At 36.2% G+C, this 21,555-nt stretch overlaps 1 protein-coding gene across 3 annotated transcripts in view; it reads right to left on the bottom strand.

Annotated features, from left to right (window-relative positions):
* Nucleotides 1-21,555, bottom strand: part of WDR41 (WD repeat domain 41) — a 48,444-nt gene that overhangs the window by 12,440 nt on the left and 14,449 nt on the right. The window contains exons 3-8 of one of the 3 annotated variants that reach the window (XM_011959220.1): nt 20,096-20,144; nt 18,448-18,579; nt 14,439-14,501; nt 8,893-9,004; nt 6,284-6,346; nt 4,754-4,864 (exon numbers count right to left, since the gene is read on the bottom strand). In XM_011959220.1, the coding sequence (XP_011814610.1) occupies nt 4,754-4,864; nt 6,284-6,346; nt 8,893-9,004; nt 14,439-14,501; nt 18,448-18,579; nt 20,096-20,144 (530 nt within the window). The remainder of the gene's footprint in view (nt 1-4,753; nt 4,865-6,283; nt 6,347-8,892; nt 9,005-14,438; nt 14,502-18,447; nt 18,580-20,095; nt 20,145-21,555) is intronic. The other 2 variants (XM_011959221.1, XM_011959222.1) reach the window with 2 other exon arrangements.

The raw sequence follows: 21,555 nt of genomic DNA, 5'->3' as shown, positions 1-21,555 counted from the left end.
TCAATGAATCCAGGAGCTGTTTTTTTTTTGAAAAAATTAACAAAACTGACCACTAGCTAGACTTATAAAGATGAAAAGAGAGAAGAATCAAATAGACACAATAAAAAATGATAAAAGGGATATCACCACTGACCCCACAGAAATATAAACTACCGTCAGATAATACTATAAACACCTCTATACAAATAAACTAGAAAATCTAGAAGAAATGAATAAATTCCCGGACACATACACCCTCGCAAGACTAAACCAGAAGAAGTGTAATCCCTGAATAGACCAATAACAAGTTCTGAAATTGAGGCAGTAATTAATAGTCTACCAACCAAAAAAAGTCCAGGACCAGACGATTCACAGCTGAATTCTACCAGAGGTACAAAGAGGAGCTGGTACCATTCCTTGCGAAACTAGTCCAAACAACTGAAAAGGAGGGACTTCCTAATTTATTTTATGAAGGCAGCATCATCCTGATACCAAAACCGGGAAGAGACACAACAAAAAAAGAAAACTTCAGGCCAATATCGCTGATGAACATCGATGCAAAAATTCTCAATAAAATACTGGCGAACCAAATCCAGCAGCATATCAAAAAACTTACCCACCACAATCAAGTAGGCTTCATCCCTGGGTTGCAAGGATGGTTCAACATATGCATATCAATAAACATAATCCATCACATAAACAGAACCAATGACAAAAACCACATGATTATCTCAATAGATGCAGAAAAGGCCTTTGATAACATTTAACATCCCTTCATATTAAAAATTCTCAAAAAACTAGGTACTGATGGAAGGTATCTCAAAATAGTAAGAGCTATTTATAAGAAACCCACAGCCAATATCATATGAATGGGCAAAAGCTGGAAGCATTCCCTTTAAAACCTGGTACAGGACAAGGATGCCCTCTCTCACCACTCCTATTCAACATAGTATTGTAAGTTCTGGCCAGGGCAATTAGGAAAGAGAAAGAAATAAAGCGTATTCAAATAGGAAGAGAGAAAGTCAAATTGTCTGTTTGCAGATGACATGATTGTATATTTAGAAAACCCCATTATCTCAGCCCAAAAACTCCTTAAACTGATAACCAACTTCAACAAAGTCTCAGGATACAAAATCCATGTGCAAAAACCACAAGAATTCCTTTATACCAACAACAGACAAGCAGAGAGCCAAATCATGAATGAACTCCCAGTCACAATCACTACAAAGAGAGTAAAGTATCTAGGAATACAGCTAACAAGGGATGTGAAAGAGAACTACAAACCACTGCTCAAGAAAATGAGAGGACACAAATAAATGGAAAAACATTCCATCCTCATAGATAGGAAGAATCAATATCGTGAAAATGGCCAGACTGCCTAAAGTAATTTATAGATTCAATGCTATTCTCATCAAACTACCACTGACATTAAATTAGAAAAAACTATTTTAAATTTCATATAGAATCAAAGAAGATCCCATATACCCAAGACAATCCTAAGCAAAAAGAACAAAGCTGGAGACATCACGTTACCTGACTTCAAACTATACTACAAGGCTACAGTAACCAAAACAGCATGGAACTGGTACCAAAACAGATATATAGACCAATGGAGCAGAACAGAGACCTCAGAAATAACACCACACATCTACAGTCATCTGATCTTCAATAAACCTGACAAAAACAAGCAATGGGGAAAGGATCTCCTATTCAGTAAATGGTGCTAAAAAAAACTGGCTAGCCATATGCAGAAAACAGACACTGGACCCCCTCCTTACACCTTATACAAAAATTAACTCAAGATGAATTAAAGACTTAAATGTAAGACCTAAAACCATAAAAACTCTATAAGAAAACCTAGGCAATAACCATTCAGGACATAGGCATGGGCAAAGACTTCATGACAAAGATGCCAAAAGCAATTGCAACAAAAGCCAAAGCAGACAAATGGGATCTAATTAAACTAAAGAGCTTCTGCACAGCAAAAGAAACTACCATCAGAGTGAAAAGGCAATCTACAAAATGGGAGAAAATTTTTGCAATCTACCCAACAAAGGGCTAATATCCAGAATTTATCAGGAACTTAAATTTACAAGAAAAAAACAACCCCATCAAAAAGTGGGCAAAGGATATGAACAGGCACTTCTCAAGACATTTATGCGGCCAAAAAACATACGAAAAAAAAGCTCAACATCACTGATCATTAGAGAAATGCAAATCAAAATCACAAGATACCATCTCACCCCAGTCAGAATGGCAATTAATTAAAAAGTCAGGAAACCACAGATGTTGACGAGGCTGTGGAGAATAGGAAGAACACTTTTACACTGTTGGTGGGAGTATAAATTAGTTCAACCATTGTGGAAGACAGTATGGTGATTCCTCAAGGATCTAGAACCAGAAATACCACTTGACCCAGCAATCCCATTACTGGGTATATACCCAAAGGACTATACATCATTCTACTATAAAGACATATGCACATGTATGTTTACTGCAGCACTATTTACAACAGCAAAGATATGGAACCAACCCAAATGCCCATCAATGATAGACTAGATAATGTGGCACATACACACCATGGAATACTATGCAGCCATAAAAAGGAATAAGATCATGTCCTTAGCAGGCACACGGTCATGAAGCTGGAAGCCATCATCCTCAGCAAACTAACACAAGAACAGAAAATCAAATGCCGCATGTTCTCACTCTAAGTGGAAATTGAACAATGAGAACATATAGACACAGAGAGGGGAACAACACACACCAGCACCTCTTTGGGGGAAGGGGAGGAAACTGAGAGGACAGGTTGATAGGGGCAGCAAACCACCATGACACAAGTATACCTATGTAACAAACCTGCACATTCTGCACATGTATCCCATTATTTTTAGAATAAATTTGTTAAAAAGATCATTTAAAAGGCAGTAAAAAGTATATGATGCGTTCTGTAACTTTCATTAACAATTTTTTCTTTAGTTTTCCCTTTTTTCCCCTTACGGATTTGGCAAAGGAATACTTGAAGAAAGTTTTCAGAAACTGCTGTAAGTTCCTCTGTGTCTCACATGGTAAAAGAAGTGCCATGAGGTTCAGGCTATCTAGTACCATCCCATCATCTTCATTTCAGTAAGCATGCTGGCTCAATAGTACCAGTGCTTGGCTGCTAAAACAAAGTAACTACGCGTGACCAGTGTAATGGGCCAAATACTGCTGGGCTTTTTCTCAGCAGCCCTGGGAACTTGAGACTTAAGACTCAGTGTCACCAATGAGGCTTCAGAGGGCTTCCCAAGTAAGAACTTGACTTTTGTGCTATGTCTCCATCCACGGCTAGAGAAAAAGAGCCCCCAGAGAACATTAAAGGGACACCAGCAACCATTGTTCTATCACCACAGACAATCTAGTCCTTAGAAAGACCTGCAGCTGGGTTTTACAGTAAGATGGCTATTAGGGAGGAAGATTTTGGAGCTGGGAGAGACATTCTTACTGGTGTATCTGAACACATGACTGAAGGGACACAAATGGAGACTAGGCTTGGTAATCTCTGTGCCTCTCGCTCCCCTTTGTCTCACGCTTACACAAAATACTGCTTAAAAACAAAGCCGGCTGGGCTCGGTGGCTCATGCCTGTAATCCCAGCACTTTGGGAGGCTGAGGCAGGCGGATCATGAGGTCAGGAGTTCGAGACCAGCCTGGCCAATATGGTGAAACCCCGTCTCCACCAAAAACACAAAAATTAGCCAGGCGTGGTGGCATGCGCCTGTAGTCCCAGCTACTTGGGAGGCTAAGACAGAAAAATTGCTTGAACCTGGGAGGCAGAGGTTGCAGTGAGTCAAGACTGCACCACTGAACTCCAGCCTAGGTAACACAGGGAGCCTCCGTCTCAATAAATAAAATAAAATATAAAATAAAATAACAAAGCCAAGCCAGGCCTCAGGGAGATATGTTGCTGGGGTCCCGTCTAGTCCTCCCACTACATCATATTCCCAGCATCTTTACAGGAGCGTCCTGTAGGCTCCACCAGACTATCAAACTGAAGCCACCAAGAGTCCTCTCACATGACTTCATACACAGATCACCCAGCACAGTTCTGATGATATAAGCTGTCACTTATTTGCAAGTTAACTGAATATCAAGATCAGTGGTTTGTGATCTTGCCATCTGATGTCAGATTTAGCTCACAGGAGATACTCATTAAAATCATTTAGGAAGCCAAATAGGATGTACAGCAAGTCAAAACCCCCACCATAAGGAAGGGAAGACATGACCCATTTTCTGCAGACTTTTACTTTAGTTTGGTGTTATTCTTTGAGAGTCTTCAATCAGGATTACAACTGGCTTGAATCCTGCTCATTCTAGTGTAAGTGTATATGCTGTGTGATATTGTATGGTGTGGACGGCAAGATAAAAGGGCATATTTCCAATCTCTCTACAAAAGAGGAACTAGCCAGAACCACCTGCCAAAAATGCTGAAACAGCCTGTGACAGTCATCCCACAGCTACCAAGCAGCGCCTGAGATTATGTTCTCCTCTATTTTCTTTTCTCTGCCTTACTCTATTTTCCTTGTCCCTAAATCTTAGACCTAGCAATCTAGGGGACTTGCTCAGCTCCACTGGCTAAAACTTCAGAGTAAAAGAGAATGACAATCCCTACTAATCTAAAGCATTATTTTAATGACTTATGCTAGAATCCCAGAACAAAGCAAGGCTCATGGTTCAGAGCAGGTTGTGTTAACCGGCACAAAATTGTACACAATAAATGTACACAATGAGCTTACCATTGACATTAATCAATGAGAGAATATTATCCTGGTGATCAAGAAGGTGCTTAATTTCAAGAATATCCCATTCTAGTGATCCTTCTGTGGGTGCTACCAACCTGAAAATTACTAAATGAAAAAGACAGATAAAATTTTATTACAATGTTCAGAGGATAAAATTCTACTTCTTCTCTAAAAAAAAGCATTTCATTAAGTGAAAAATACCTACCATACTGAAAAACCCATTTCCACAAAGCAAAAAGCCATATTCATACTACTTTAAACTATTTCTTTCAAATGCTTGAGATGGTTGAGATGATCTACTAAAACCCTCACTGAATGTGTCCTGAAAAACCCTCTTCCTTTACTGACTTTTCCAAACACTGAAGCTCCCCTTCTCTCTAGGGTTTCGATGGATGTCTGGCTATCTCAACTCACTCACTCCCTAGCCAGTGACTAGCCCACATTCCTGAATCACCTCCACCATCAGCTTTCTCTACTCATGTCCCCAGGCCAATAAGCATTACTACAGAATAAGCTGCAAATCCAAGCTTAACTTCAACTCAGTAAAAACATAAGCAGCTTCTTTTTTAAAAAGTTTTTGATTCCTAGGCATATACCATTAAGTTATAAATTCTCTGAGTATGTCTTATAATGTTTATATGTCATGCAGTTCTTTTGACTATAGTAATGCTCAATGTGTTGCTTTACTCATTATCTGACTTTAACAAATACAGTTTTATTTAAACTAGTATAAATCCTAACTTTAATCAATGTACACAACCCATAATAAAATCTACTGACATGATTCTATCAACAGCATTTACTAAACATTTATGTTCCAGGAACTCTAGGTACCAAATGTGAATGAGGGCCAGTCACAAATGCTCAGTCCAGAGTGGGAGAGAGACTTGTTTATAAACAGGCTTACCATCAATATACTGAGTGTTTAATACGCCACTGGACCAAGTGCTGTGGAAGCTCAAAGATTAGGATGACTAACACCTGAGAAGTGACAAGTCTCAGAGATCATGTCCTTATCAAATTACGAAAAGTATCTTTTCTTTCTCACATTTCTCTCTGGAAGACAGGTCATGCCATGCTTCTTTCTGTGTCTCTGACAGTATTTTACCAAACTACAAATCTCTAACAAGGTTATTTAATCCTGACAGCCACTGTGGTTGTTAAAAGAAGATTTCAGTCAATAGAAAAGAGAACTCTTTCTGATACACATCGAACTTATGGGAAATTCTACTTTAGTTGGAATATTATGAAGTGATCTTGAGACTGGAATTTTGGAATAAGAAGCAATATACTGTTTAACCAAGCTAACATACTGATTAAAAGACTGATAAGAAAAAGAAACCTGGCCTAACATCCTGAAAATGTCTCAGTCTCTGTATCAATTCAACGATCCCAAGAAGCCAAGACTGGGGCACAGGGAGATGTCCCTTAAATAAAAAACAAATTAGTCTTTCCAGCATGTGTATACAATTCTCATTGAAAATATACAAGAAGAAAAAGAGAAAGAAAAAAATTCATACTCACTCAGTTCTTTGCCAACTGCTGCCACAACACAGTTCTTAGGTATTTCAACCAAAGCACTAATACCTCCAAAAACATATAAAACGAAGGTCAAATTATTTTTCTCACAGATTATATCAAAAACAAAAACATTCTCAGTTTTATGTGAGTCGTTTTCCATTAAGAAGATAAAGCACACAGAACTAGCTCCACACACACTTCCTCGCTTGCTTACTCATGGAAAACGATTTTGTTAAATGTAGGTTTCTGAGACTTTTGGAAGATATTATTGATTTATTAAGAGCAGAATATGGAGTTGTTATTTTTTGTACTTTTTTTTTTTTTTTTACTGTGGTGATAAAAGTGGTAGATTCAGCCATTCAAACTTATTTACAAGGGATCCCTAAAGATAATCACCATTACCCATTTACAAGATGGCTAGCTCAAAAGTGATGTAAAATTGAGGTTTTCCTTCCTGTAAACTTAAGAAGATTGAGCAGGCTCCCTGACACTGAATGAACTAGCCAACAGTCAGGAGCTAAGAAAGCGGCCTTCAAATAGCATGTCTGTGATCCATTAATACGTGTACAAATTTTCTTCTATTATTGAAAGAATCAGATTCAACATTCTAACACACTTCACTTATTTAAGTAAAGAGGTCTGAGTATCTTTTCATAGCCAAATCATGATTTTAGGGTAACTATAACTTCTACAAGGGATGTTACAATTTTACTTCTGTCAGCACGAATAAAAGAGTTGATATATTAGAACCACCACGTGTTGGCAAAAGAAAAAAAACCTGTTTAATTTTTCCATTATGATATATATGTAATTTACAATATATATGCAAGTGTGGAAAATGGTCTACTCATTTGCTTATCCTTCCCATCCATCAAAGGACTAACTGTTGTGATTTGGACAGTATTGCTGGCTAAGATTTTTCTCCACATAGGCGTGTTTTAACAGAAGGATTTGTATTTTCCCATGTAAACAAGGAGGAGGAAATGGTGCTGCAAGGACGGCAAAGGAGTGGTACAGAGAAGGCAGAGTACATGGGAGAGCAGCAGGGTGAGTAGCAAGAGAAAAATACTAAATGCAGGAAACAGCTTGTTTAAAAATATTTCACTAACTTATATATGAAAATTCCAGAAGCCCAACAATCCAGAAGTAGCAACCTAATACTCAGAATCACAGAACATATTGCTGGAAAGGACACGGGTGCCCTGTGTGTTAGTCCAGAGCTCCTTCCATTGTATCACATTGACTAAGATTATCTTTGCTTATTTCCAAACACAGAATAACTGCTTGTAAAAGCTCCACCAGTCCATAAATCAAGCAGGGCTTACGAAAGGACATCATGGCATAAGGGTCTATTAACACCGTTAACAATCTGGCCTCCGGTAATGTGGAAAACCCAAATGACGAACAGCTCACCAGTGGTAACCCACGGCCTTCTCAAGGCTTTCCCACAGATACCTTCAAAGCTTCTGTTAACTCCTGAGACACTGATGAACGGCAGTATTGTGATGACTTAATATATAGTACTTAAAGATAACTTGCAAAACAAAGGGAGACTGCAATAAGAGGTGGCTATTTCCAGGAACACACAGAAGATTCTTTTCAGCCCCAATTTCAACATTTTACAATATAACTTTACCAAAATAAAATTCATGAAAACCACAGGCTAGTGAAAGAGAGAGGAAAATGAACATAAAGATGTATAATTCATGGTAATAGTACACAGGGAAATATATTCTAGATTTGAGCAAGACTATTAGTAATCAAACGTTGAACTGAGTGGTTAAATTGTAAACCCTAGCAATGTATGGATTTAGTTTTCCTAAGTCATTATTTTTCTGATACTTTAAAATATCTATGTGGAGCTAAGCTAGCTCCTATTAGTAACCAAATTCAATTCACAGGGCTCCTGCTACCATTGAAATGTCAACAACGTGCACGATAATGTTCCTTTTAGGATAACCAGGCTCATTTGATTATTTTTAGAAAAAAACGATAGTTAATACTGTGACTTCGAGGTTGTTATTAAAATCTACCCATTTATATTTAAATATTTTACTCTAAAAATAGATTTTACTTTTTAAGATCCTTGGTATCAAAAAGTCAAAACTGATTTATTTTTTTTCTGTTGAAATCAAAAGCACATGTACACAGAATTCTGAGAAAATGAAACTTTATCAGTAAGCTTGCACATGTATGAACTTTTCGGTAAGGACAGTTGTAAAAAGAGGTCATCCTTAGGCATTTATTCAAAGTTAATGACCCCACAAATGCTACTATAAAGGTGTAAGGGTCTGCTTCTAGGTATCAACGTGCTCATCAAACACAATTCAAGAAAATAGCCCAAGAGCATTGGAAAAGGTTGTTCTTGAGAAATTCTGTTAGAAGGGAAGGGGAAGCCAAAAGGAGTGGAGTCTTCTCCTTCTGATTCAGGATAAAAATATTTTTTACACAACCCCTGATCTGAACTGAATATGGCTACTTGTTATCTTCAGAACTGAAAAGAAAAATCCCCTATATTGACCTTTCTACTTATGGAAAGTCTCTCTGAAGATCTGCTGTGTCTTCTAGAGTCTGTCAATCACAGTTCAAAATTACCTTGATTTGTTTTTTACCTGTATCAGAAAGGTAGCTAGTCTTACACAGGAGATCTAATTTTCGGTTCCACACACACAGGTCATTCCCACCAGAAAGCCAAACATCTAGTCTCTGAAGAACAGTTAAACACTGCAAAATGTATTTGAAATGTATATCAGGTTAGAAACTCAAGCAGTCATTGTTCAGTGGTTTTAAAATATATCCACAAGTTCTTTAACCCCTTCCTTCAATAGGTGGAGCTTATTTCTCCTTAGTAGAGCATATGGGCACTACTAAGTGACTAGCTTCTACCAAACAGAATCTGGCAAGAGGGATGATGTGTGACTTACAAGACTAAGTCATAAAATATACTGTGGCCTCCTCCTTGTTCTCTCTTGGATCACGTGCTCTAAGGTGAAGACACTAAAGTGGTCACATGGAGAAAGGTTCATGTAGCAAAGAGCTGAGGCCTCTAGGCAAAAACCAGCACTAACTTGCCAAGCACATAGGTGAGCCTCCTGGGAGGTAGCTCCTCCACCACAGTCAGCCCTTCAGATAGCAGGAGCCTCAGGAGAGGCCCTGAGCCAGAACCACCCAGAGAAGATGCTCTCTAGTCCTAATCACAAACACTGTGAAATGACAAATGTTTATTGTTTTAAGACACTACGTTTTGAGGTAATTTGTTACTCAGTAATAAACTACTAATACACAACTGCCTCAACTCCTTTTTAAATCAAACTGAAACTATGATCTTAGTTTCTCTGTATCGTTAGAATAAATAACGCCTAAGTCTTCTCAATTCTATACATTTGGTAGACTCAGGAAAGTGTGTGTTTCAAGTACCATATAAGCCCTTTACCTTTAATAGTACTCTCCTTGTCCACTGACTCTGAGTCAGACAAGGGCAAGAGCAAGGGAGAAGAACAGAAAATAAAAGGCAGAGGTTCTGGTAATCTTGCCTAGGCTGAGCAGGGCTGCTTTTAAAACTGTTGGATTAAAAAGAATTGAAAATAACCAATGCAGTTTATATTTCTAGTGCTCCTACTCTGTCTAATCTCTGAATTTTTTTTTTTTTTTTTTGAGACGGAGTCTTGCTCTGTTGCCTGGGCTGGAGTGCAGTGGCTGGATCTCAGCTCACTGCAAGCTCCGCCTCCCGGGTTTATGCCATTCTCCTGCCTCAGCCTCCGGAGTAGCTGGGACTACAGGCGCCCGCCACCTCGCCTGGCTAGTTTTTTGTATTTTTTTAGTAGAGACGGGGTTTCACCATGTTAGCCAGCATGGTCTCGATCTCCTGACCTCGTGATCCGCCTGTCTCGGCCTCCCAAAGTGCTGGGATTACAGGCTTGAGCCACCGCACCCGGCCTAATCTCTGGATTTTTAATGCTAGTGTTTCATTTCTTTTTACTGCCAAATAGTATTCCACTGTATGGACATACATTGTGTTTATTCATCAGTTGATGGACATATAGGTTGTCTCCATTTTTGACAATTATAATATTGCTATGAACAATTATGTATACATTTTTATATGAACTTACATTTTCATATCTCTTGGGGATATACCAAGGAGTGAGACTGCTGGGTCAAATGATAATTCTGTTTAACTGTTTTCCAAGGTGGCTGTATTGTATCATTCTAGATCCCACCAGAAATGTATGAAGGTTACAGTTGCTCCACATTCTTACCAACACTTGTCTTTTACATATTAGCCACTCTAGTATATAGGAAATAGTATTTCACTGTGGTTTTGACTTGCATTTCTCTAGTGACTAATGATGTTGAACCTCTTTTTCATATGCTTATTTGCCATTTGTTTATCTTCTTTGGAGAAATTTCTTTCTTTCAAATCTTGTCTATTTTTAATCGGAGTATTTGCTTTTTTACTGAATTCTTCATAAGTCCCTTATCAGATATATGATTTGAAAATATTTTCTCCAGTTCTGTGTGTTGTCTTTTCACTTTGAAGCACAAAAACTTTTCATTTTGATGAGGTCCAATTTATTTTTTTGGTTGTTGTTGTTGATATGCTTTTGATGTCATATTTAAGATATCTAGCCCAAGGTCACAAAGATGTACTCCTTTATTTCTTCCAAGATTTTTGTAGTTTTAACTCTTACATTTGGGTCTTTGACCCATTTTAACTTTTGGATATGACATGCAGTAGGGATTAAAATTTCATTATTTTGTATGTGGATGTCCAATTGACACAGCATCATTTTTTGAAGAGACTATTCTTTCTTCCATTAAAGGTTCTTGGTACTCTTGTCAAAAAATCAGTTGGCTATGTGACGCTTTACTTCTGGGCCTTTAATTCTATTCCATTGATCTGCATGTCTATCACTATGCCAAAACCACACTGTCTTGACTACTGTAGCTTCATATTAAGTTTTGAAATTGGGAAGTGTGTCTTGGAACTTTGTTTTTCCATTTTAAGACTATTTTGGCTATTCTGGGTCCCTTGCACTCCCATATGAATTTTAGGATCAGCTTGTAAATTTCTCAAAAAAAAAAAAAAAAAGCCAGCTACAATTTTGATAAAGATTGGATTCAATCTGTAGATCAATGTGGGTAGTGGTGTAATCATAACAATAGCAAAATTTGACCCATGCACTCAGGATGTCTTCCCATTTATTTAGATCTTTAATATCTTTCAACGATGTTTTGTAGTTTTTGGTATGTAAGTCTCATACTTCTTCAAATTTCTTTTCATAGTGATGGGGTATTGCTATGTTGGCCAGGTTACTCTTGAACTCCTGGTCTCAAGCAATCCTCCCACCTCAGCCTCCCAAAGTGCTAAGATTATAGGCATATGCCACCCCACCCAGCCTACATCCATTTCTGAGTATTTTATTCTTTTGGATGCTACTGTAAATGGAATTGTTTCTTAATTTTGGGAATGTTCATTGATAATGAACAGAAATACAATTGATTTCTGCGTGTTGATATTATATCCTGAAACCTTGCTAAATCCATTTACTAGCCTCAATAGTTTGGCTGTGGACTTAGGATTTTCTATATACACAAGATCATGTCATTTGGGAATAGAGGTAGTTTTAGTTCTTCCTTTCCAGTATGGATGTCATTTCTTTCTTTTTTTAATTGCCCAACTGCCCTGGCTAGACCCTCCAGTACAATGTTAAACAGATATGCTGAGAGCAGACATCCTTATCTTGTGTCTGATCTTTGGGGGAAATTATTTGTCTTTCACCATTTTTTTTTAATTTTTTTTTTTTTTTGAGACAGGGTCTTGCTCTATCGTCCAGGCTACAGTGCAGTGGCATAATTACAACTCGCTGCAGCCTCAAACTCCTGGACTCAAGCAATCCTTCCACCTTAGCCTCCAGTAATAACAGTAATAACTCTTCCTGTAATAACTAGGATTACAGACATGTGCCACAAGGCCTGGCTAATTTTTCTTTCTTTTTTTTGGTAGAGAAGTTTCACTATGTTGCTCAGGCTGGTCTCGAACTCCTGAGCTCAAGTAATCCACCCACTTTGGTCTCCCAAAGTGCTAGGATTGCAGGCATGAGCCACCACACCCAGCCTAGCCTTTCACCATTAATACAGAATTAGCCTTGAGATTTTCACAGAAGCCCTTTACTAGGTTAAAGAAATTCTCATCTATTCCTAGTCTGTGGGGTATTTTTATCATGAAAGGGTGTTGGAGTTTGTCAAATGCCTTCTCTGTTTTCTATTGAGATGATCCTGTGGTTTTGGTCCTTTATTCTTACTAGGGTGTATTTCATTGATTAATTTTCAGATGTTAAACTAAGCTCATATTCCAGGGATAAATCTCACTTGGTCATGGTGTATAATCCTTTTTAGATGTTGCTGAATTTGGTTTGATAATATTTTATTGAGGATAATATATGCTTTTGTTACTTAACATTTTACCACTAGCATTTTCCTCTTTTAATATTCTTCTGAAATATAAATTTTAGTATATACATCTACCATAAATTATTTTCTTATAAGACATTTAGGGCACTTCCAAACATCCATTTGTAAAAATGTATTTGTAGTACACATTTCTGTTCATAACTCTCTGCCCTATTTTCTGATTATTTCCTTTAAAGAGTTTTCTAGAATGATCACTGGATTAATACCTATAATTTATTTAGATTCATTCATAATGCCAAACTACCTTCCAGGAAGACATCAATTTATAGTCTCAATATGCAATAAAATGCCAATTTCACTATCTCCTTGCTAACATCAACCCTTATAAAAATGTTGCTAGTTCAAAAAACAAATGATAGTATTTCTCATATTGGGCATATAAATTTCTTAGATAAGCTATCTATTCAAGAACAACTGGACCACTGAATTAAATGAATGCAATGCTATTTTTTTTAACAATTTTTATGTGAAACAGGATCAGAGCAGGAGAAAACAAACACAAATATCTAGCTGATTCACATTACGGTAAAACCCCTTTTAAAACTACTTTCACTTTATTGGAATAAGATACTTTTTTAGTGACCAGTTCCTATAACCAGTTCATAACACAGTTTACCAAAGGAATTTCCCCCAAATACATTGAATTTTTTTCTCTCTTTGTTCCTTCAAGCCACATATTTTCATTGGAAACTTAACGACCTTAGTTTTTCAGATAGCAAGAATATTTTTAAAGGAATGTAAACGGTGCATCATTTCAGGTCACATACAGATTTTAATCAAATCAATACTTTAATGACTTCTTTAAAAATCAAGTTAGATAAAAGCATATATAGTACATGGCACTTTCTTCCCTGAAACTTGACTAAGTTGATATTTTGAACAGCACAGTGCCATGAGATGGCTACCAGAGATCTTGCCTTTTTGGGAAAAAATGAACTATCCTAACTAGTGGCACACAGCAATTCTTTTTACATTAAAAAAAAAAGAAACAAAAGAGCTCCAATAGGGAGATCAGTTATCCTTAAAGTAAATGAGAGAACATCTAATACTACTACTATCTTTTACCAAAACTTGCTTACATTACTAAAAAACAGTGGCACTTTCTCTGAACACTTAATTTCTGTAGGTATCACAAGCAACCTAGTCTTATCTGTTTGTTTCTCTAAAATGTAGCAGAGCTTCTGTCATATAATCAGCCCCAATCAATCACTATTTGTAAAATGAATAAACCTAACAGTAGCAGCAAATTAGCCATGTCAGATTTTTAGTTTTGAAACTAAGTAACTGACATGTCTTGCCTTTGTGACTTTTTGAAGGCAGAGGTCACGGGACAAATAATTCTATATTTTACATTCAAAGTATAAAGAAAACAGACCAGCTACTATTCTGGTCTTTCTGCAAGTAATATCTCTTCCTAGAATTACCTACAAAAAAACATACTGGGTACTACCTTTTTCCTCATCTTGCTATTGGGATTATCCCTTGCTCTAATTTCAAATTGAAACATTCTAACACTTTACATATGCTTTCAAAAATCTGGTCTTACACGAATCAAATGACTACAAGTGTGTGGAAAGAAATAATTCATAAGACCCACAAAAGTAATTTCGTCTAACTTTTTAAACCATGTCTTCTGAGACAAAAACAGATTACCATAAAAACTTATATTTACTTAAGATTTTACCTTTACAGTAGACTGGAAGCATGATATTCTCTGAACTTGTCTGCCAGTATCACTATCCCACACCTAAATCTATGTTAAGAAATAATTTCTAGCAGAATTTTAAAATCTCAGTTATAACTTTTCTAATTAACAATTAAACCACAAATGTTAAGCAGTTAGAAATTCTTTAAATAAAACATAAAATACTTAGTGTTTATACCACCACAAAAATGAATTCATATAGTGAGTCATCAACTTAGCAAAGCAGGCTTATGATCTAAAATAAGTTTGAGGTAAATTTTACTATCAAATTATTTGAAAATGCCAACATAATGGTCTGAAGTACTGAATCTTTACAAGCACTAAATATTGCAACTGTTTAAAGTTTATTCTCCGGAATAGTCTACCGTAATCTGATAAGCATAAAGTACTTATACCAAAAACTATCATGTCCATTAATATTTACTGAAAGCTCCCTATAATGTGGATAGCATGATTTACTACTGTTGTCTTGATTCGAGAAGACACTAACAGTGTATTACCATTACCTGTATATGCATTTAACATAATCAGAGGGCCTCTCACAAAACATCCAAGTTTAGTTTGACTTAAGCAGAACAGTGATTTTCAAACTTTCATACCATTTCCTATAGTAAGAAATACATTTTACACCATGTCTGAAAACACATTTACATACATGTATGTACTATGGATACAAACGTATATGCATGTATTAAAAATTGAAACTAATTTCACGAAATAGTTAACCTTATCATGGCCAATGCCTTTTGTTATATTTTTATTATACAGATGTGCCTTGACTTCAAGTAGTTTTCTCCCACAATAAACCCATTCTAAGTGGAAAATATCCTAAGTCGAAATGCATTTAACACATCTATCAAACATCATAGCTTAGCCTGTCCTAACTTATATGTGCTTAAAACACTTACATAAGCTTACAGTTGGGCAAAAAAAAAGGCATCTGGCAACACAGTACACTGTAGAGTAAGGCTGTTTACCCTTGTGATCTCATAGCTGACCAGGAGCTGCAGCTCCAGGCTGCTGCTGCCCAGCACTGGTAAAGACTATCATCCAATGTCACTAGTGTGAGAAAATATCAAACTTCAAAATTCAAAGTACAGCTTCTACTTAATGCACCTCCCTTTCACACCATCATAAAGTTGAAAAACTCTAAGTCAGACCACCCTAGGTCGGGGACCATCTACATTCTGTGTCATGTTTTAGATGGAGCTGGATTATCATGAGAATTACATTTTATGTATATAACACACGAAACAAACTGCTAGCATACAAAAAGTGCTCCCAGTAATTAGGAAATGTTTTCTGGCCTTGTATTTACCACAATTCTAGTAGTGTCTCACAGCCTTTTCACTTATTTCACTATTTGCAAGCAAAACGTTTAATATTCAGTAACTTGAGCTCTTAAGGCTATCGCTTTAAAAAATTATCTACCTTCAGTATTTAATTAAGGAAGTTAGTTTTTACAGGTTGGGTATCCCTTATCCAAAATGCTGAAGACCAGAAGTGTTTCTGATTTTTTTTGAATTTTGGAATATGTGCATATATCTAATGAGCTATCTTGGGGATGGAACCCAGGTCTAAACACAAAATTCATTTAGTTTTCATACACATCTTATACATATAGCCTAAGGTAGTTTTACACAATATTTTTGGCAATTTTGTGCATTAAACAAAATTTTGACTGCAACCTGTCACATGATGTCAGGTATAAAATTTTCCACTTGTGGCATCAGGTCAGTGCTTAAAAAGTTTTGGATTTTGGAGCATTTCAGATTTTGGATTTTCAGATTAGGGATGCTCAACCTGTAGTAAAAACACAAGCAGAGTAAATTTAGAATTCATCTGGGTAAGAGAGATTGCCAAGTAAGTGGCCTAGAATTTTTTTCTAACAACAAAAATCATTCAGCAAAGGAAATGAGTTCATACTATCATTTACAGGTAAAATTCATAGTGACACTGTCCCAGCTACTAACTTCTGTACATAATTTTAATCACTGCCTTAAAATATTGTTATAGTGTTTTAGGAGTGGTCTAACAAAGTATTTTAAATTCTATGTTTGCAAAGATTACACGGATATCGGAAAAAGAGAGCTTTATTTCATAATATTTGCCTCTACAGAGTAGCAATAAAGCAACTCTGACCTAACCATCTGAGTGAATTTTATGCCCTTGTTTATGTTGTATTGTAATTACAAACATACGCATGTGTGTATATATATGTATGTATGTATAGAGCGTTTATCCCCATTTAAACCTTTTCTTCACATTTTTTCAGCTATAAACAATCTGTCTAGAAAGCACTTCAGCTGATGAATTCATTTAAAGCACGTTAAAGTCTGTATCTTGGTTCTGTAAGAGCCTAAGAAACACCTAAACCTTTGGGCTTACTCCAAAACTTCATCAATGCTTGAAACTGTTTAAACAGAACTTTCAGATAAGCATATACTTTTAAAAATTAATCTGACTGGGTACTGTGGCTCATGCCTGTAATCCCAGCACTTTGGGATGCCAAGGCAGACAGATCACAAAGTCAGGAGTTTGAGGCCAGCCTTGCCAATATGGTGAAACCCCATCTCTACTACTAAAAATACAAAAAAATTTGCCAGGTGTGGTGGCGCATGCCTGTAGTCTCAGCTACTTGGGAGGCTGGGGCAGAAGAATTGCTTGAACCTGGGAAGTAGAGGCTGCAGTGAGCTGAGATTGTGCCACTCCACTCCAGCCTGGGCAACAGAGCGAGATTCCATCTCAAAAAAAAAAAAAAAAAATTCTGACACCTTTTTTTTAAAAAAATAAAAGTAATGAGAGACAACAGTAATCCATAAGCACTTGACTCTGGACTTCACAAAGCCAGTTCCACATACAGATATTAAAGGGCTGAGTTTACAGAAAACATTTTATGAAGTACAGTGGTTTGGGGCTCTGACTCTGCAGTCAGACTTGCCAGTTCTGCCCTACACGGGCTGTGTGCCGTGGGGAAGTTACTTAGCCTCTATGTGACTCTATTTTTTCATCTGTAAATAAGAATAATTAAAAATAAGGCCAGGCATGGTGGCTCACGCCTATAATCCCAGCATTTTGGGAGGCCAAGGTGAGTGGATCACCAGAGGTCCGGAGTTTGAGACCAGCCTGACCAACATAGTGAAACTCCATCTCTACTAAAAATACAAAATTAGCTGGGCATGGTGGCACAGGCCTGTAATCCCAGCTACTCGGTAGGCTGAAGCAGGAGAATCACTTGAACCCGGGAGGCACAGGCTGCTGAGTGAAGATCGCACCATTGCACTCCAGCCTGGACAATAAGAGCGAGACTCTGTCTCAAAAAAAAGGAATAATTAAAAATACCTACGTCAAAGGGCTAATTTTAAAGATTAAATGAGTTCACATATGTAAAACAATTAGAACAATGCCTGTTACACATAAGCACTTTACTACTGTTATTCCATCTTAACTTTTTACCTAAAAGTGTGGGTAAAGAAAAAGTAATTTTCCTTTTATAAAACTGTTAATTATTAAATATTAAACACTCAACAAACGGTAATTCACTTTTCTGTCAGACTCAGATGCTCAAAAGATTTTTATGGGTTGGGACTATTTGGTTTCTTCTGCTCTATAGTGAGGGAAAAAAAGTAAATTATTCTCCAGTCCAACTCATCGTTGTTTCCCTAAATTGAAAAGTAAATTCAGATAATAAAATGAATTATTTTTAAGTCCACATTCTTCCATTTTATCAATTTTATACAATGTGAGAGAGTAACTCTGGAAAGAACAGCAAGAGTCGTGGAGTTTCCATCAATAACAAGCTTTAACCTCCTATTTCCAGTCTAACACTTATCAGATACCTAATAAATGGTATCTTATAATAGAATAAAAATCATTTTTGCTGTAACAAGAATATACAGACAAGACCCTATCAGCTAAAGACTAATAATGTATGTAGTGGCTCGTTGGGCCACTATAGCTTGTTCATTTCTTCCAGATTAAAGGATACAATAACTGTTCTATCAGCAGAGGCTGTCAAGATGAGTTGATTTTTTTCTTCACAAGATTCCAAGGAAGGAAATGTAATAATAGCTGTTATCTTTTGAGTGTGTCCATTCAGTTCTAAAAGTTTTTCCCCTGTCTGAAATACCAATAAAAATGTTAATAGGCCTAGCTTTCACAATTTAGATAATCACAAATGACAACATTAAGTAGAACTGCCATATAGAATATACATATACATTCCATTTAAAATTACTTACTCAGAATTTAACTTATGCTATCACACAGAATCTAAACAACTGCTGAAAGTATAGCCATAAATAATTTTGATGATTTTCTAATACAAAATGCTAATTTTTAGTATATTTTTATAGAAAATTTTAAGGAGTATTCTTTTCTATAAATTTAAAAATATAATTGTGTAAATTAAGCACAAAAACATCAGTAACTTAGTTTGCAGGAAAAAAATATGGAGTCCTCATTGTCCAAGTATTTGTTATTGAAGTCTCCACAGTTATAAGGTCATAGAAGAAGATAAAAGTCAGCATAACAACTCTATATGTACTACACACACATAAGTATACATATCCACTCATTTATTAACCACTCAGAAAGTTAGTCTCCACTCCATCACTATTTCTATCCAATGTCTTCATCCATCAGTCTCTCACTAATTTACCAAGTAGTATACATGCAAAAATACAATGTAAATGGCAAATCTTTCCAAGACTGCAGGACTTCATGAATGTGGTGAAAATAATGTTAAAGAACTGCTTTTATCACAGGCAAAGCCACTAAAAAATAAAGATCTAACACAGTCAGACTAGATAACAATCCAAAATAAAGGTGAGAGGAAGATAAACACTTCGAAAAAGAATAATTTGAGTAACAAATGATCAGGAAGGGAGGCTCTGAAGAAACTGATGAAGCCTTAAGTATTTATTTTTAAAAAAGTCTTTTTTAATATTAAGTCAAACATGAGAAAAATGTTACATTATGCTATTAAGCAATGTTGAAACAAAACTTGTGTGTCTCACAAAAATCAACACAATTCATTTATTCATTTTGGAAGTCAGGGCATAGCTACTGATAACCTAAATTTTGTTAAATAAGATTAAAATTTTGTATTTTTTGAATTTTCATACTTTGGCATTTGTTTCTTAGGAAAAAACCTTTTTTTTTTCCCCAAGACAGTCTTGCTGTGTCACCCAGGCTGGAGTGCAGTGGCATGATCTCTGCTCACTGCAACCTCAAGCCGCCCGAGTAACTGGGATTACAGGTTTGCGCCACTATGCCCAGCTGATTTCTAGTATTTTTGGTAGAGACAGGGTCTTGCTATGTTGGCCAAGCTGTTCTCAAACTCCTGGCCCCAAGTTACCTGTTCGCCTTGGCCTCCCAAAGTGCTGGGATTACAGGCACGAGCCACCTCACCCGGCTGGAAAAAAAAATCCTACTTTAAAAAAACTTTCCCTCTTCATTATGAAATACTGGTCCCCACTGTATATGGGTTTATCCTAAGTAGCTCTTTTCAAATATTAATGTGTCAATTAATGATAATGATATGCAAATATATCCCCAGATAGTATTTATATGAATACATACTCAACTATATAATCATATCTTTATTACACAATCCACACATAATCAATACACACCTGAGCATTCCACACAACTACAACTCCATCATCACCAGCAGATGCAAATCTGGTTAGGGAAAAAGGGTCAAGAAAAAAAAAATCACTGTTGACATTTAATTACTAAGATTAAGAACTATCAAACCTTATTAGTGATACTTTGACTTACTAATATTAATGAAGATGAAGTTCTTTGAGCTAATTTAAAAAATATTTATGAAACACACTCCAGGTTCTATACCAGGTATGAAAGATCAAAAGATAAGTAAGACATTTATAGGTTTACAAAGAATAACCTGCTAGAAATGTAAAAATAATCTTTAAAGTCCTTCTTTGCTTTCAAATTCTATGATTTTAAGAAATCCCTCACTTAAGTGAAATGAAACCAAGCTGAGAAGTGGCTTCAGTGATAGGAAGTGATATTCCAGGGGTGGAACTGATCACAACGTTAGATAAATTCATTACTTCTATTATTCTGTCTGTAAATAATTGTATTTAAAGTCAAGATCTCTCCTTTGCTCAGTTCAGGTCCTTAGTCTTTCCACATAAATGCTTTGTTCTTGGTTTGGAAGGTGTGAGGACTTTTTTAGGGTTTTTTGTTGTTTTTTAGTGAAGATGCTTGAAATGCACAGGTAAAGTTTGTCTCGTGGCATGAAAAACGAGCTGTGACACTCTGCTATAGCTTCTCTCTCCTTTTTACATCCCATTCACCATATACACAGTGACAACAACCAAATTCTGTGGAGTAGAAGATACCCTTAACACAAACACTATCAAGAGGAATAACCTGTCATACAGGATTATTCATCATCACATTATACTAAAATTCACCATCATCGTATTATACTGACCCAACAAAGCAGGATACAATAATCACATTGTGAGCATGTCAAATAATTTATTGTTAATGTTGTACACAAGCTTGTAAATAATTTTTAATGACTCAGAATCAATTTAAAGTTGTCCCCATAATATTGCTTTCACCCAAATCCAGGTTTTTTTTTTTTTTTAGTAAAAGAGAAAGAAGTGGTATTAAAGAGAGCCAGCTATGAATGCCATATAACTGGCCCCCGATAATTAACAGATGCTATGTGAGCATCTGTTCTAATGAATTTTATCCCTTTATAACAAAATCCCACTACTTCAGTCATGAAATACTTTCCTTAACACTCCAAACTGAGTTTCATGTTCAAATTTCTTAACTTCAGTTTCAAAGTTCAGTGCCTTCACTGGCTCAGACAATTCCCATACTCAGTTCTTATTTCAAAACCCTTTGAGTACATCTACTACTGGTAGAACTAAGATTATTCAGGAGATATGAAATTGATCAAATACAGCCTGACAAAGTCTTTTAATAATTTTTAAATACAGAACTACCTATCTTTTTAATGGAAAGAACCTTTTAAATTTAGGTAACTGGCTAAAAATCACGTAGTTATTTTTAAATTCACGCCTATCATTTATTCTTATTTTAAAATGTA

This window comes from Colobus angolensis, unplaced genomic scaffold (genome assembly GCF_000951035.1).
Source record: "Colobus angolensis palliatus isolate OR3802 unplaced genomic scaffold, Cang.pa_1.0 Scaffold49, whole genome shotgun sequence".
NCBI classification, from domain to species: Eukaryota; Metazoa; Chordata; class Mammalia; order Primates; family Cercopithecidae; genus Colobus; species Colobus angolensis.
Note: the sequence above shows the minus strand (reverse complement) of the source record. Positions and strands in the feature narration are given on the sequence as shown.